The 17,446-nt window shown below is 48.6% G+C and overlaps 1 protein-coding gene across 1 annotated transcript in view; it reads left to right on the forward strand.

Moving 5' to 3' along the window:
* Nucleotides 1–266: 266 nt before the first annotated feature.
* LOC140531790 (uncharacterized) overlaps nucleotides 267–17,446 on the forward strand; it is a 124,779-nt gene continuing 107,599 nt past the window's right edge. The window contains exons 1-5 of the mRNA XM_072650508.1: nucleotides 267–328; nucleotides 903–1,113; nucleotides 1,323–1,662; nucleotides 4,976–5,674; nucleotides 9,954–10,011. Of these exons, the coding sequence (XP_072506609.1) occupies nucleotides 267–328; nucleotides 903–1,113; nucleotides 1,323–1,662; nucleotides 4,976–5,674; nucleotides 9,954–10,011 (1,370 nt within the window). The remainder of the gene's footprint in view (nucleotides 329–902; nucleotides 1,114–1,322; nucleotides 1,663–4,975; nucleotides 5,675–9,953; nucleotides 10,012–17,446) is intronic.

Genomic DNA, 17,446 nt, shown 5'->3' on the forward strand with positions numbered 1-17,446 from the left:
GGGGGGGGGGGAGGAAAAAAGAAAAAGAAGGAAAAGTGTTTCCCTTAGGTTTTCCAAGCCTTGGTTTCGACCTCCCCAATGGGCTGTTAGCACTTAACATTAAGTAGCTCTAACAGCTCATCACCCGCAGTCCTCTCCTCTCACCTTGCTTTCGGTTGCGCGCTTGGGCACTGACAAACGCCCAATGGGGTAGGGGGAGGTCAGCTGTAAACGGAGTCTCAGGTGTGTACTGAAGTCAAAAGGGAGCCGGTAAAAGGCGCCTGCGAATGGCCCGAGAAAGTGGCAGTTTTGATGAAGGATCTCTTGGGAAAGCCATAAAAAGGGTATGGTAGGAAAATGCTGCCGATGAGCTGCGGAGGAGCAGACAGACGTTGGCGCGGGGCTGTCCCGCGACCTTGAGCGAGACGGTCAAGCGGCAGCCCAAAGTTGGAGACCCGTGAAAAGCCACCACCTCCCTCCAAGGGAACATCTGATTTATCACAAATTGGGGTGTTTCGGCAAAGCACCCTCTCTCATCCCCCTAGAAGAGGGATGGGTAATAGAAGGGAGGATAGACTGGGGAGGAGGGAGGGAAAGAGGGAAGGAAGAGGGAGACTCCTTACTGCAGATGAGCCAATGTGGGGGAGTGGGGGAGGAATCTCCAAAGGGAGGAGTAGGTGACGAGGGGGGAGGGGGGTTATGCCTGCATACCTACAGATCGTCTACACACACACACACACACACACACACACACACACACACACACACACACACACACACACACACACACATCTGCACGCGTGCTTGGAGAACCCAGAGCGATAGGCTCAGCAGGCAGCGAAGCGCATAGTCCGCTCTGCCTGCGGCGACCAAGCTCTGCGCCCCAGGACTCCCTCCCTCCCCCTCGCTCCGCTCTCTCCCAGGCTCCAGGAAACAGAGGAGAGAGAGAGATCCCACTTTGCTGGCTGGGAGGAGGCCCGCGGCTGTCGCCCCACTGCAGCTTCCCCCTGCCTCCCTCCCTCCCTGCCCCCAGTCATGGCTCGGGCCCCAAGTCCGGGCACCCGCCGGCTGCTCCGCGCGGGTCAAGCATGGCAGCCTCCGCCGCTGCCCTCAACTGCGGCGACTTTCAGCCGGGTGGGGGAGAGGATGGGGAGGGGGTGTCACCCAGATCTACAGACCGAGAGGGGATAGCCGGGGGTGAGATGGGGGGAGCACAAAGGAGTGGGGAGAGACTGATCCCAGTGAGCCCAGCCACAGCCCAGCAGGCCAGACCAGGCCAGGGTGGACGCCCGGCCGCACCCTGGGGAATAGGGTGCACTGGGGTAAAGGGGTGCGCTCTATAGAGCCCAGAGCCAAGCCGAGGCATTCGGAACACCCAGAGCAGATCCTGGTGTCCGCATTCCCTGAAGACCTCCCCTGGCCTTCGGGACCCCAGCGCCAAGGAGAGCGACCGTGAGGCCGCCTGGTGTCTCCAGGGCGTGGCCGAGGGACCAAGGCAAGGTGGGCGGCGGCCTGAGGGGAGGGGCCCGGGCTGCAGCAGCGGGAGTCTGGCGCAGGATGGGGGCGGGCTGGGTTGTGCGGCAGGCGAGTGGAGGCTGCGGGAGGAGGAAGAAGAGGGAGAGGAGGAGGAGGGAGGGGCCTGCGAGAGGCATGCGGCCACCCTGCACAAGTTACAGTCCAATGGTGATGCTGCTTTGCAAACGTTAACCTGTGAAAGGGGGGGAGGGGAAGGGAGGGGAGGCAGGGGGAGGGGAGAGAAAGGGGAGGCGGTGCGAAATGATTTTTTTTTCTGGTTTAAACCAGCTCAGAGAGCTTCTCTCTAGTCTCTCTGGCTTCCTTCTGCCCTCCCCTGCCACGAGAGCTTGGGACAGCTTCTAGCCCCTTCCTCTTCTTTCCTTGCAGTGCACTGAGCAACCTGAATATGGCCAGTTCTGTTCCAATGGGGCAACTGGCACAGCTGGAAAGCTACGGGTGTGTTTGCATTCCTGACCTCACCCAGCATTCTTAAAGCTTCCATCAGCACCAAGTCAATAACTCCTGGGAAAGAAAGCGTCTTGAAATAATCTTACGAACCCTTCCCCCGCCCCCGCCACACACACACACACACACACACACACACACACACACAGAGGCAGCAACAAGCATTTTAATAAATTCGACTACAGTGTGCCAGGCATAGATACACAGCAGAGATTAAAGGATTATTTACTGGTGCAAGTGCTGGCTACGGGTAGTGGGGTAGAACCTCGTCCTCTTGTCAAATCTGGGTTTATTTGCCTCTAAAAGAGAAATACCCACTCCCAAACTATTTCCCCGGGCTTTGAGGATAAAGGGGGCGGGGCTCGATCTGCCGACTGAGGGTGCACTAAGCTAAGGGGTGGAGGAATCCAACTACTCATGACTGATTTAGAGAAAAGGGAGCTCAGCAATATAGGGGTGACCTGGAATCTGGGGCGCCAGGCACGAGACTGGGGTCCCCTCCCCTACAAAGCGCATACACATCACCCACCTTTGAGGTGTGACCTTCATTTCCTCAAAAGTCACTGTTCAAAAAGCATCTTCCCAGCACCATCGCTGGAAGGGACATCTCGAAGTTTCGCCTATCTATCCCAGGGACTTGTGCAAACCCCAGTCACCCTCCCTAGCCCAGCCCTACCGCACCCCAGTAAAAAGAAATCTGACCTCCGGGATGCCTCCAAAGTCGAGGTCTGAAGTTGTTTAGTGACGAGCCCTGAGAAGGAGATACTGGCCTGGCGAGGAATCATGAGAGCAACACCAAGGAGTCTAGAAATTCCCTGATTCACCAGGCGCTGAGCTCAAGATGACCACCGAGGCCCGCTAGTCCTTTGACAGTTTGTTTGTTTGTTTGTTTTTAACCAGGAGAAGCTTTGTAACAAAGTGCTGTCAGCTCAACTCAGCTCTCTGCCTACTTCCCAGAGCCCGCCACGAGGGTTTCTAGCAAATAAGGGATGCTGAGCCCTGCATTGCTGTCCCAATACAATTGCCTTTCCTTCCTCTTGTGTGCAGGCGCGAGTGGGCGCGTGTGTGCGCGTGTGTCTGCTTTTGTCTGTCCTTCCACACTCAGCATCTGGATTACAGCTGAGGACTTGAGGTTGTTCATTCGCCCACCTTGCAACAAGTGCAGCAAATCCTGTAAATCCTTCCCTAGCCATTGCAAACAGGAAACGCACGTCTTTGGGACGGCTTACGGGCACGGTCCAGAAACTCGAACGTGATAAATGACTTTTTAAATTTTGAAGACCATGCTTTTCATTCTGCTTTCTAGCCCTAATTCCAGTTTCTAACTCTCATTCCACTCCGTTGTGATCGATATTGACTACTAGACTCACTCATTCAAAAGAAAATTCTAACATGTCTTCAATATGCTTTTTTTTTCATCCCTGCCACCCCACGTCCTTTTAGCCCGCTGTCCCCAGCGCCTCTAGCAGTGCTTGGCACATAGTAGGCCCTTACTACATGATTGTTGATTGAGTTCCCTGCATGCACCAGGCAGGGCTGCTGGGGATCCGGAGGAGGAAAGCGGAGGCTGCGTACCCTGGAGTGTGTAAATCGTATTCCAGAAGCCCAACGCAGCTCTGGGCGAAGGTGCCGAGAGGAAAGTGGGGGCTGCCTGCATTTTTGAAGTCATCCTATTTTTTGACTACAAGTCCCTTAAGAGTTCCTTGGACGGATTATTTGTGAAAACTGGGAGAAAGGTTAGGATCTTTTGTTTTCAATAAGATTTTTTTTAATCTCTTAAACAGGGGGCTTTGGGGAAAGATGGAGAGTCCCTTTCCTGTTCGTTATTTGAGTCGACATTCGGGTTTGCAAAATTCCCGATAGCGGGAGTGCGTTTGGCTCGAGTGGAGATGAGTCTGTCCCTGTCCACCAGGGCAGCTAATGTTCAGACTAACCAGCATTCAGGTGTCTTACTCCGAGGGTGGGTGAGGGTGGAGAGAGAGGAGGGGAAGGACGAACACTTCTAAAATCCTCTGGTGCCAAATCCCTTAGAAGAGTTCCAGGACCTTAGTCCTGATCCTTAGTCTATGATCCCCTTAAAGCAAGTTTGAAAGAAGTCAGTGAATAGACCTTTCCAGATCGGACTTTAATCACACACACACGAGAATCTGGAGCCCACACATATATTGATTCACATATACACGAACCTGAAGCACACGCACACATATAGATTCACACACACGCACATACATTTATTTTATGATATTGGTGACTTTACTTAGGGATGCCTACAGAGAGCTGGGATGGCTGCACTTTTTACCAAGCTTCTCCCCTCGGTTTTCCAATGCCCAGAGCCGGAGGAAGAAGGCGCACCCGCGGACCGCCTGGCTCCTCTAGGCATGCTTCTTCGCCATTCGAATTCAGGTTTAGAATGTCCAAGTCCCAGCGGCGCTTGTCACAGCTATATTTCCTTCTGATAGGCAAAGCAATTATCTTTATGGATGATTAATAGCTCAGTCCCACTCAACCTTTCAGTGTGTCCCTTCTCGCCCCACTAGCTTTAATTGTTTTAATTTGACCTTTATGACTGTTTGCCCTCACAAAGGATCCGGACCGAATCCGCCCTACAGAGAACCCCACCCCCCCCATCCCCGCCTCCGTCCCCGCCCGGGCTTCCCGGAGGAGGGAGGGCGGGGGCGGGGAGAAGGGGCAGGCTATAGCTTCCTCCTCCTGTGTCCTGGCCCAGAGAGATTGGGGGGGGGGGAGGGGGGCTTGCCTTTCCCCCTGCGCTAAGCCCAGTGCTTGCCTTGCAGTGCCTTTATCGGGAAAAGAAACGGGACCAGCATTCATAAAAATTAACCGAGGGACGGGCGGGGGCGGCGCGGGGCAGGGCCCGGGCCGGCCTGGGGGAGCACGCCCCCGCCGGCGCAGCGCGCTGCAGCCCCGCACCCCCAGACCGCGCCTCCGCCCCTCCGACGTGCGCGCGAGTTCCCCTAGCGCGCGCCGCAGGATAATGCCCTTCCTGCTTTCCAAGAAGGTGGGGAGCCGGCCGGGGAGGGGGTACCTGGAGGAGGGGAGGGGGCGGGGCGGGCTGGGAATCCGCGAGCCGGAATCCACCCGGGGCTGGGGGAGCCCGCGCGTCACGTGCCCGGGCCCCGGCTCGGGTTCTCGCATGTTAATAATGCGGGAGTTCCAATCAGAGCGCGCCGGGGGGGTGGGCTGGGGGAGGCTCCTCTCGGGCAGGAACCACCCTCCTCCGCAGCGGAGGGTGGTCCGCTGTCACCTGACCGCCAGCCGCGCGCGGGCCTCCCGCCCCCCCCCCCCGGCCTCCGCCCCCCCCGCGAGTCCGGGGGGCGATGGTACTGCCTGCTCGGTTACAAAGTCCCCCGCCCGCGCGGGGCCGGCTCTGTGCAGCTCGCGCCCTGGCCGCGGCCGGGCTGCAGCCGGGGACGGAGGCTGAGGATGCTGAGGATGCCGAGGATGCCGAGGATGCTGAGGATGCTGAGGATGCCGCGGATGCTGAGGATGCTGAGGACGCGCCCGCCTCCCTGCCGCCCCCTCCCCTCCTCCCTTCTCCCCTCCTCCCCGGCCAGCCTCTCCATTCTCCGGGTGCCTCCTGCGCGCGCGCCAGCCAGCCGGGGCGACGGGTCCTCGGCTGCTGCCCGGCCGCCCCCCCCCCCCGCTCCCCCCGCCGCGAGGAGACCGCCCGCGCCTCGCCCGGCAGCCGGTGCTCCAGGTGAGTGAGCCCGGGGGGGCCGCCCGCGTGGGGGCGGGTGGGGCGCGGGTTTCCCCCGGTGCATCCCACCCCGCCCACGGCTCTCCCTCCGTGGGTCGGGGCGAACGCAGACCGCACCGCAGTGCTAAGTTTGGGAAGAGAGAGCGTGAGTGCCCGGCTGGGTGTTGCTCCCCAGTTCCCACGCCCTCCTGTCTGGGCGGTCACCGGGATGCTACTTTGTAGCAGGCGAGATCGGGGAGGAGGGCTCCGCTGAGAATGCCCTAGGTAGGCTCCTTGACACCGGTGTCTTCAGCGGAGCTCTTTGGGCGTGTACCTCTACTGCGCGGATTTGAAGTTTCCTCCACGGTAAAAAGGGGGGGTGGGGGACTCGATGATCTCTGTCCGTCTTCCAGAGCTGGCTAGATCTTAAAAGCCCTGGAATCTATCGGGTTTCTCTGATAGTGTTTGTGTGTGTGTGCGTGTGTGTTTGTGTGTGTATGTATGTGTGCGCGCGCGTGCCACTGTGATTTCTTTGCATGGGGGTCGGGGTGGAGGTAACCACCCCCACCTCTTACCAGCCATCCTCTTCAGCGTTGGGGAGAGACACTGCCCTTCTAACCGACGGTCACAGAGCCCCCTCCCCAAAAGCAACAGCCTTGGATGCCAGAAGGTCCCTTCATAGCAGCAGGAATGCAGATAGCTCAGTTAAAAGTATGCAGTTAAACACACACCCCACCCACACACCCACATACACCCCCAAAGAAGCCACAGAAAACAGCTCCCTCCCCCTCGAACTCCTACTGGACTCATTATGGGAAAGTGCTGAATCATAGAAAGACCCAGCAGGATAATTTTGCTTATTTATCTGGAAAGTTTGACATAGTAGAAGATATCCATTATTCTGGCATGGTGCTTTCAAAAGTAAAATTTAGGCTCAGGTTTTGGAAAATTAATTGTCTCCAGATTGTGCTCTTGCTTTTGTAGGGAATGGATCTGCTTTCCTACTTTTTTTTTTGTTATTAAATTGTTTTTGTCTATTTTAACCTATTGTCCTCTCCCACCCTGCCCCCCAAAATCTTTTCATAGCATTGTGTGTGTGTGTGTGTGTGTGTGTCCAACAGTGTAAGCTAAATGGAAAAAGGAGTCCTAAAAAATAGAGACTGTCTTCCTTGAATGAGTCTAGGGAAGGCCAGTTTGATTTGTCATATTCCTCAGAAGGCAGTGGCAAGCTAATCAAATGCAGACTGAGGAGAAAAAGAAACAGGAGTTGTCAGTAGAGGAAGAAATAAGACCTACAGGGATTGCACTCTGAGTGAAAGAAGGGCATGCTTCGAAATTTCCCACCGAAGCCTGAGTCCTCTTTGGTCAGGGGGATTTGGGGTTTGGGGCTATTTCTGATCAGCTACTCTTGTAGCCTCTTCAACTCACAACCTTGCAGTTGGCTGATAAACTGGAAAAGGTGATTAAGAAAATTATGAGAGAGCCAGGATTAGCAGAAAATGGGTGTGACAGAAGCAGGCTTCGAGTCCTGGTCTGCTCTGGGCAGGGTTGTCCTGGCTAAACTGATATACAGTCTTCTTGACCTAACAGAAGACAAGCAGTGGCTTGGATGGTGGACCCTTATCTGCAGGTTCAGAGAGCACTTGGTGTCTGTAAAAAGCTACTTATTCTTTTCCAAGGACGCTGTCTTTTCATCCTTTCCACCCCCAATGGTTTCCACCAAACATATGAACATGTCACCTTCAGCTAGCTACCTGCTCATCATACATGCACACTACCAGGATTTGGCTCCCCACAAAGATTCTAATTTATCTCCTAAAATTAGTTACAGTGCCTCTGGAACAGCAGGATGATTTCAAAGGTATTTAGAAGGGGAAATGGAAAAAAGAAATATGGGCTGATAATTGAGTTTTCCTGGTTGCGGCTGAAGTTCAGATGGCCCCACCCTGTTGCCTTACATCTGCATGGAAGGCAGAAGGCAAAGGAGAGGAATTAGACACATGCAGTGGTGCAGTGGGAGGCTTAGATAGCACGTTTATTTAAGTAATAACTAACACTTTTGAGAATATCGATGTCGAACAGCAAGGGCTCTCAATCTCCCAGTAGCCCTATAGAGGGACGCATGGTATAACTTGACCAGTCACTACAATACAAAAGCCATTTCACTTTCTGGGATTCATTTGTCTAGGGAAAATCTCATGGAGCTTGTTTCTTCCAAGTTTAGATGTTGCTGCTCTAAGATTTGAGGGACAAACAGTGAAAGAAAACTCCTTGTAGTAGAGATCCACAGTTTATATAAAAAACAAAAATCTTCCTTGTTTTAGGGCTGACTTTCAGAAAGGAAATATGAACATGGCTGGCATCTTGTCAGTGTTAAAAGAAATACACATTTGCGATAGATCACCAGTAGAATGATGTTCTTTTTCTCCATCTTTGGATGCCATATCACAGAACCACCAGATAAATTCATAGAGTCATGAATTCCTGCAGGACCACTGTAATAGGATGTATGTGTGGGAATGAAACCATACTTAAGGGGGAAAGGGGATTTTTTTTCCAGCTGTCCTAAAGAAGGGAGCAATAGACATTCTGCTTATTACCAGTCTCTTTTGGCTGGAGACTACATCGTCCATCTTTCTGATCAAATTCTAGGACACCTTTTGTTAAAAAGTCATCTTACTTGATTCTTGCCATTCCTTTTTTTAAAGTTTTTTGTAAGAGAAAAAAAAAAATTGTGCTCCTTTCTCAACATGTTATATCAATTAATCAATCCATTCAAATTGCCCACATGTGAGGATGATGATCGGTCTACAATGCCTCGAGGAGTTAAGCCACACCTGGACTGTGGAATTTCTCTTGACAATTGCTTATATCCTCCCTCGGTCAAAATGGCAAGCCCTGTCTGCCTTCCTCTTACTTCCTCTACTTCATCTTGCCCTTCCCTTTAAAGTATTGAAAAAAAAAAATTACCTCCTCCTCCTCTCCCACAGCCCTCAACTCTGAAAAGGTTTTGAAATTCTGTGCGCAGTGAAAAGCAAAACCCTTATAAGCAGATCTTCTTCAAACTAGATCTTTTCTCAGCATGGATGGTCGTGGTCCACGGTGGTGAGCAGTTCCATGACATCCACACTCAGATGGATGCCTTTGGGAGGCTCATTTCTGAAGCTTCCACCCACCCCCTTTGTGGGCATGATTTTTGTGTCTAACCAGCTTTGTCTGCTTGCACAGTAATGGCTGGAAAGGAAGGTTCGAGAGCTGCTGCAGCCCTTGAGTCCTGGGGTAAATAGGCATGCAGTCCTGCATGCTGGGACATTCCAGAACGCCCACCTCTAGGGAAAGGAGTGAATGGTCAAGATGAATAAACAAGCAGTCTGCTTTTAGCCAACAACGGCAGAGATCCAAAAAAAAAAATTCTTTTAATTAACATCATTGGAGATGATGTGAACTCATAGACCTTTTAGCTGGAGTCCTTTTTGTCTTTTTTTTTCCTTAATGCAGAAGGATTTAGACAGAATGGGTGGAGGCTGCCTTGTTCTCCTTTAGGTCAGTCTCCAAGGACACACCTTTTGCACACATACAGGCAGGTCAGGTTTTACGTGTTTTGCAAGAAAACTTCACTCAGCAGCTCATAAGGGGCTGGTGCAGTAGAGTTAGGTTTCAGTGTCCTGGAAGGCACTGGATTTTAGTTTTATTCTTCTTTTCTATCCTTTTGAAGGACTACCTTATGAAAAGTTGCTGCTTTTTTTCTAATTAAATGAGGTAAAGTATTTATCTCAAATATAATTCACATTGGCAAATACCTCTTACTGCACATATATACACACACACACACACACACACACACACACACACACACACACACGTAATTTTTAAATAATTTGAGGAAAGGCTTAAGGAAGTTTTTTTTTAATAAAATGTCTTTTTCCACTCTCCCCACCCCACCCCAACCACCATGAAAAATTTGGACTCGACTCTGCAGATGAGGTAGACTCAAAATGTATCAGAAACAGGGAGCTCACATATCTCATTGAAAATGTTTCATGCCTATTACAGTTGTCCTACAGGTTAAAAAGAAAAGCAAAGAGATGTTTACTTCAATACCTCATTTGTTATCACCTTTTCCAGAATCATTTTAAGTTCTTGACCCTATCAGAAGAAACAGCGTTCCCTACCAACCACTTTGTGTGTTGCTCACAGTGGCCCATTGCCCAAATGATTGCTAGTCATACTTGGTGTTTTGGGGGACTTAAAAATGAAACTAGCCAAGCTGCTAACAATGTCAAACCTTTGCTTCTTACAGGTGTGGTCCTTGGTGTGGTGATGGCAGCAGTGGATTGTATCCAAACTCAGTGCAATAAGTAAGTACCACCATTGCTAAACACCACTTGACTCCCCATCATTGCTGGCTTACCTCTTGCCTGCCATGTTTCTCTTTTCTCTACACCTCTCACAGGAACAATAAGAAGCTGGGGGGAGGGGAGGGATTACTAATGAAGAATGAGTGCTCTTGGGAGATACCACCCCAGTCAAACAAATTAGGACCCAGTTATGTTGGGATGTTATGAATCAGGGACAAAGACACACGTCTTTAGTTAGGCTTGTCATTTTGTTTTAAATGGTGGTGGCAGCTAGGGAGATGGTGGAGGGAATGGTCTGGTACTGAATTGACCTGCATCTCCAGATACCAGATAGCCTTGCCTATCCTCATCTCTGCATTTCACAAGGAGTATTGATTATCTCCAAGATGGGAGAAGTAGCATACTGCAGAGGTCTTCCTCTCTGTGATGATGTACCATGACTAGCTAATATTTGTACCTCACTCCCATGAAAAGCTCATGGAACTGCACTCCGAGTTCACCGAGGGCAAGAGCTTCTCTGTTAGCTTCAGAACCTACGTCTTGGTCGACACCATCTTGCACGGTCAGTTTCAGATATGGGAAAAGAGGCCATTGTCGCATTAGCAGAAGTGTTTTATGGGACTGAATTTTCGGGGTTTCCCAGTCTTTTCAACTAGCATCTTTCTATAGCCTAAATGCCTCCTTCTCTACTGCCCTTTTAGCAAAGAACAGTCCATTCTCTAAGAGCCTCAGTGCAAATTTAGAACCTTTCCCTGCTGCTCTGGGATTTCAACCTGTAATTTATAAGAATTTTCTAAAATTCTTAGGCATTCAAAAAATGTCCGGGTCCTAGGAAATAAATCTCAGGAAAAATTTCCTTTCCCTCTCCCCTTATCATCTTATCCTTCTGGTTCCTTGCCACCTGCATTCTCTTGTTCCCCAGATACCAACTTCCACATGATACAGACCCCTCAAACATCATCCTGTTTCTTCTCCTTCGCCCCCTTCACTACTGGAATTACTAATAATCTTTTGACACACATAGTATATTTATTTCTCAGATTCTTGTTTTTAACATAGCCAGATGTGCATGATGGGGTGTCATTTGGGGAGAAAACCTACCAGGTTTATAAGAAATGTTAGGCTTCCCATATTCATGAGGGCAGCGCATAAAGTAGCGTGTTTACCGTAGCGTGACCAAGTAAGCATGCGCTCAGTATTCTCCAACACATTCATTTGCTTGGCTGTTTAATATCAAAGGTCAGGTTTATAATCTCCAGACGGTGGTATCTTTTCTTCTCAGTGCGGGGATTTATGTATACAGCATAATGTATATAAAATCATTCCAACCCAGCTAGCCAGGAAACCTTTTCTACCTGAGGAATGCAGAAAAGGCAAACAGATCTGCCCGAGATTTAAAATCAGCCACTGATTTATGCAATCCATATTTTTTAAAGTTTTTACCATGTGTGTATGTATCAAGGCATCCACTCTGTGTATGCAAATACCGTTTTAATGTGTATACAGTATAATGTAGTGTATATTTGGAGAAAAGCCTGTTTTACATATTTTTTAAAAAGCCTTTGATCCAGCCATACATGATAGAGAAATGAAACCATTTAAAAAATTGGTTTTTTTTTCCTTTAAATGAAACTTATTTATAAATTTTCATCTGTAATTCTCTAAAATAGATTTTCCTGTCAGAGCTAGGTTTGGGGTGAGAGGTATGCCTGTGAAATAGTGCTTCTTATAAATATCTAGCTTTAAATAGTCGATCTAATTGTTGTTACATGCCACACACTTTATATATGGGACTGGGGGAGGATATCTAGTCCCATCTTTCAGATTGGAAGCCTGGAGATTTTAGAAACTACAGTTTTGTACTGCTAAGTAATGTCATAAGGAACAGTACAGTCAGAGGTGGTTGGGTGGGGCACGATGCAGCATTCATCTGGAAGCCTTTTGTCTCATAAAAGTGAATGGGAGGAAGGCCTCTTTCCCAATCAGCATTCCCCCAGCCTTCTTAATGCTACAAAACCCAGCCTCTTCTAGTTTCCCTACATCTTGCAGGGTTAGGTTTTTTTTTTCCCCCTTCTTTTCCTCTTTTTTTTTTTTTTTTTTGGTGCATGACTACGAAGGCTTTACTCCATCTGTCTTCCTTAGTTCATAGCCAGTAACCTGACTGCTCTGAAGACTGTTATTCATCAACGAGACAGTACAAGTGACATTACTCAGACTTGAGGGAAGTAAATTCAGAAGTTGCGGCAAAGTCAGCTCATTTTTTTTTTCCTTCCCAAATGGCCTTGAAGAATTTTGCTCCTTTCTTTTTGAATCTTCCAAAATAGAGACCTCTCGTTTCTCTAGGTATCCAGATGCCTACAGAGGGAGAGGTAGAAGGGTGGGGTTTGCCAATGAAATACAGTCATGGAAAATGAGTGATGATTGCAAGAACGGTGGGGAATTTGAGAGTTAGCAGCCATGCATCCCAACTTAGACTCCAAGGTCTCTTCCTCTCTAACATGCTACTTTCTTATTTCATTAAGCTTTTGATATTCTAAATGAAGGCCCTTCCAGACATTCCCCGTTAAAATATCAGATTCTGGGTTTTCATGCAGTAAAGGAAGCAGTGGTATCTATTTCTATGCACTAGAAGAAGTAGGAAGATGAGATAGAAAAGGCACCTTCAGATATCAGAGCATGTATGCGTGTGCATATGCACAAGCATGCGCAGCTTTGCTTTGGTGAGGATCACAGTTGCTGCTGACCTGTCACAGCGGCGCTAGCTGGCAGGGCATTTGGGAGATAGCTGTACTGCTGGCAAAGTTTTAGAATTAAGGAAAAATAAGGAAAAGGTTGTCTTTACAACTTAGACCTTCTCCTGGGTTCACTTCACGAGGGTGGGATGAATGGAGAAGATAGGAAATAGGCAAAAGAAGCCAAAATGCTTGGAGCTGTGGACGGACAGGAAGGGGAAGACCTTCCCAAAAGAGGCTGTAGTCTGCAAACAGTGGGGCTAACTCAATCCCTCTATAGCTTTAACTGAGGGACCAAAGTAAAAAAAAAAAAAAAAACTAACCTAACCTGGGGGACTGAAACAGCTTCCCCAAGCAAAAATGGGTAGGAATGATTGAATGAAATAGCAGTAGAATATTGTCTTGTTGCAGAGAAATGGGTGGTAGCTTCCATAAAGGAAAAGATTGGGCAGAGGAAAGACTTCAGGAAAAAGCTTTCTAGTCAGTCAGAACTAGAACAAGTCATATTTTGCAGGTGCAGTGGACCAGCGTGCTCAGACCCCTCTTTCCAGGTAGAAATCAAAACCAGATCAGCATATTTAATCAAATCTCTTTGTATGGATTTATAACTTTAAAAAAATCATTCAGCACAAATTGTGAAAAGACATCGACTTTGCATCTGTTCAGCCGACATGGGGGTGTTCGAGATGCCTGCACTTCGGTTTTATGCATGCTAAAAAATAGACAAGGAAGTGAATCAAACGCCTTTTTTTTTTCATTTGTTCTTGCTGCATGGTCAGAAATCAGATTGCAAAACCTCTTTGCCTTTGGTTCACAGGCATATTTCAGGGTGTGCCTGCACAGTGAGATAATTCCTGGGGCCACTTTCTTCAGACTGGCATTTCTCTGATGCCTCGGTAAACTGAGTAGATCAGAAAAAGGTGACAGGTTTCAATTGAAAGATAACAACCACCACAATTAAATGATCTGTGTATTTTGTTTTTGCTTTGTTTTACTTGGCCATAAACACATGCATCTTAGAGAAGGAAAACCCTAATGGACGCTTTAAGCAGGCAACAGTGCTGGACCTCGGTGCTTGTATGTGAATAAAACTGGCATTCCCTTCACCAAAGAAATGGGAAATTTTGTTTCCAGTTGTAAAAGAAATCCATCAGACCTGCTTGTTCAGCACCCCCCTCCCTTTTCTTCTGGGCCTTTCATTTTTCCCCTAGATTTTATCTTCTTATCTAATTTAACAAAAGCTGTAACATTAGGGCAGTATCATGGCCACCCTACTATATAAAGCATTCCCTTCTTGGACAACATAAGAGGATTCATCTTTTAAAAGGCCCTCCCAAATAGAGGAGCCTGGGAAGCCCCACCCCACCTATTTTCCTTGGTGGGTTGAGGCTGCATCAGATGCCCAAAGTGACTGTGGGGGGAAGATGAATTTTGTTTTTGGAATGGGTTAGGAGGGAGATTGATATTATTGATGCGAATTGCTAACAATGTTTTATCCAGCCCCTTTATCATAAGTTTCCTCATTTGCATCTCGTGCCAACTGTGAGAGGTGGGTGGGTTAAGTATTGATTTATGCCTTAAGTTACTCCTTTCCAGATCTAAATCTGTGAGCCCCATTTCACAGATGAGGTAATAAAATAAATAAAGAGACCGTTTGGCCTAGTATCTGTCAGAGACTCCAAACTCTCTAGGGAGGATGGGTCCTAAAGAGGTGACTGTTTGGGAGCTTGGTTTGGGATCCTTTATGGGATCAAAACATGTTTTTAAAAAGAAAATAAAGACCCTAGAATAAATAGGATTATTAGAATAATTAGAATTAGGATAGAATAAAACATTTTTAATCAATCAACATTTATTTTTTTAAATATTTTATTTTTCTCCCAATTACGTCTTAAAACAATTTAACTTTTTTGTAAGTTTTGAGTTCAAAATTCTATTTCTCTGACAGCAGGAATGATCTTTCTGTTATGGCTATTATTGATATGTGTGGGGGGAGGGTAGGTGCAGAGAGAAAGGAAAAATCTCTTCCACAAGACATTGCTGTCTAGGCGAAAACAAACAGACAAATTTTTCAAAGCTCTTTACAAGTATAACCTCATTTGAGCCTCGGAGCAGCCCTGTGAGAAAAGAGGTGTTATGTCTTCCCCCCCCCCCCCCTTTACTTCCTAACTGGATCAGGGTCTGACACTAAGCTAAGTGTGGGAGGGCTCTTCCTGATGCAAGTCACCACACTGCCTCATTCCCATTGAAGAGGCATTTTCATGTCACCAGTCATTTGGGACAGAGCCAATTTTGTTGTACCCATTCACAGATGAGGAAACTGAGACTCGGGTGCCCCAAGTCTCACAGCTCCTAAGTGGCAGGGCCAAGGATTGACCACAAGGTCTCCGATTCTTAGGTTGGTGCTCTCTCCTCAGTCCCACACGGTGCAGCCGACATTTTGGCCCAGTTGGATGGAATGTGGGTTATCGTGTAGAATTAAGAAAATTTCAGACCTGAAAGGACCTCACTGGTATCTGGTTCAGCCTCTACCTGAGAATTCCTTCTGTAGTAGCATTCCAGATGTGGGGCTGTTCAGCCCCTGCTTCTAAACCAACAAAGCAGTTATTTGGATGGGCACATAGTAGGTGCTTAATAAATGCTTGTTTATTTTCTACTTCCTTAGGTAATGAGACAGAAAGACCTGAATTCAAATATCACCATTGCCCCTTATTATATCTGCATGTGTGTCCCTCTAACACTCTGGGCCTCAGTTTCCAAAATCGCCTGTAAAATGATGGTGTTGGCCTGGGTGAACGCTGAGGGTCTCTGAGCCCTAGGTTTGGGGGCTGATTACTAGGAAGGGCTCTTCTGATGCTGGCCTGGCTCTGCATTCCTGCAAACACTGTGCCCACGGTCCTGGGGCTGGTTGCTCCTTAGCAGCAAGGGGTATGTTCAGAATTGCCTGTAACGGTGATTGGGTCTTTCTGCTGTCTGCACACTCTCACACCAAGAGAATATGATTTTCATGAGTCCTCCTGGGGCTATTTCATGTGTTGTTTCTTTCCCTTCAAACCTTTAATCCTGTGATTTGGTGTCTGGGAGAAACTGAGGGGGGAAGATCTGCACTAACCCAGTGGAGCCTTTCAGCTCTAGTTTTACCATGATCTAAGACATGCCAGAAACCATTCGTGTGGTGCGGTAAAAAGAGATCTAGACTTAAAGTCAGGACCTGGGTTCAAATCTTGAACCTTCTGTCTTTAGGCAAGTCAGTTAATGTCTCCAGCATTCTCTTCAGTAAAATGAGGTGGTTGGATTGGTGATATTTGTCTAAAAGCAGGTCGGCATTGCCCTACAGGTAGACCTAGCCCCGACACTAGTCTATCAGATTTAGAACAGGAAGGCCCTTTTAGATATATCCTGTTTTAGCCTTCTCTTTTTACAGATGGGGAAACTGAGGCCCAGAGAGGGAAAAGGATTTGCCAGAACTCACCAATCTAATGAGCAGCAGAGCCAAGTTTTGTAGGGGGGGGGGGGGAGAGCTTCAATCCAAGCTCTACCCATCTCACTTCATCAATTAAAGGCTAACCAGTGTGACTCACCCATCTCTAGTGGTCTAGAATGCGTGATTTCATAGGTACGAGGTCGCTTCTTGATGAAGACAATCCCTTTTCAATCATAGATGGGCCTCAGATGGTCCCCTGAGTTTCTGAGAAATTCAGTGATTCCCCCTAGGTCACACGGACAGTGGGTGTTAGAGAGGAGAGGAGTCTGGGTTTCCCTATCCCTCTCCCTGTAGTTAAGGACATTCACTAAGCCCCTTTGCCTCACTGAAGTCCTTGAACAACCTTGGACATTTCAAGCCTGGCCTCGCTACCAGAAGTATCTCCTGCTGCCCACTTTTTGCAAGGGGCAGTGCTAGCCCTGAGGGAGGGTAGGCACCAAGAGAACTCAGGGACCTGTCCTTGGAAGCCCCAGTGCAGTGGGGGATAGGAGGTGATTGGACCAGTAAGAGAGGGTCGGTGGAAGAGACCATCAAGGGGATAATAGCCATTCTGTCTTCTGCTGGTAAACCTGCCAGAGACCCAGCCCCGACGCTTTCTCATTGGAGGCTTCGACCTTGAGATTCCTGCAGTTTCCCCATTACTAACAAACTCCCCAGTTCACAAAGCACATTCTTTATGATGTCTCCTACATTGGACATCGAGTCCTAGATGGGACTGGAGCCCAGGTCTTTCACGATGCCCAAAATGCCTCCGGAGCTCGGAGAAGCCCCACCCCTTGAAAACTCTAACCAGGACAAACACTTGTCCAGTCTTGTCCCTGTAACCCTAGGGGGTCCATAATAAGCAAAGCACAGAGAAGTGAAGGCTTTAATAAGCAGTGAATCAGGTTTCATTTTCAGCAGAAGCCAGGATAGGGTTGCTGTTGAGCATGGTGGGTCCATCACTGCCCCAACGGAGGCTTCTGAACGGTCCAGCCCAGAAGGGAGCTCCAAGGCCCTGTAGTCTTACACCCCCCCCTTCACAGAGGAGAATGGAGTGCCACACCCAAGGTCACACAGGGAGGAAACAGAGGAGCCAGAGTTAGATCTCCCCACAGTTGGGCCAGGAAGATGCCCAGCGCCTCTGGTTCTGCTCAAGGCTCTCGTGGGTGCTTGGCTTCTGTCTGTCTGTGGAGGGGGAAAGGACTCCTCAGAGTCCAGCTGGCCTCCATTTCTGCTG

Source organism: Notamacropus eugenii, chromosome 3 (genome assembly GCF_028372415.1).
Source record: "Notamacropus eugenii isolate mMacEug1 chromosome 3, mMacEug1.pri_v2, whole genome shotgun sequence".
Taxonomy (NCBI): Eukaryota; Metazoa; Chordata; class Mammalia; order Diprotodontia; family Macropodidae; genus Notamacropus; species Notamacropus eugenii.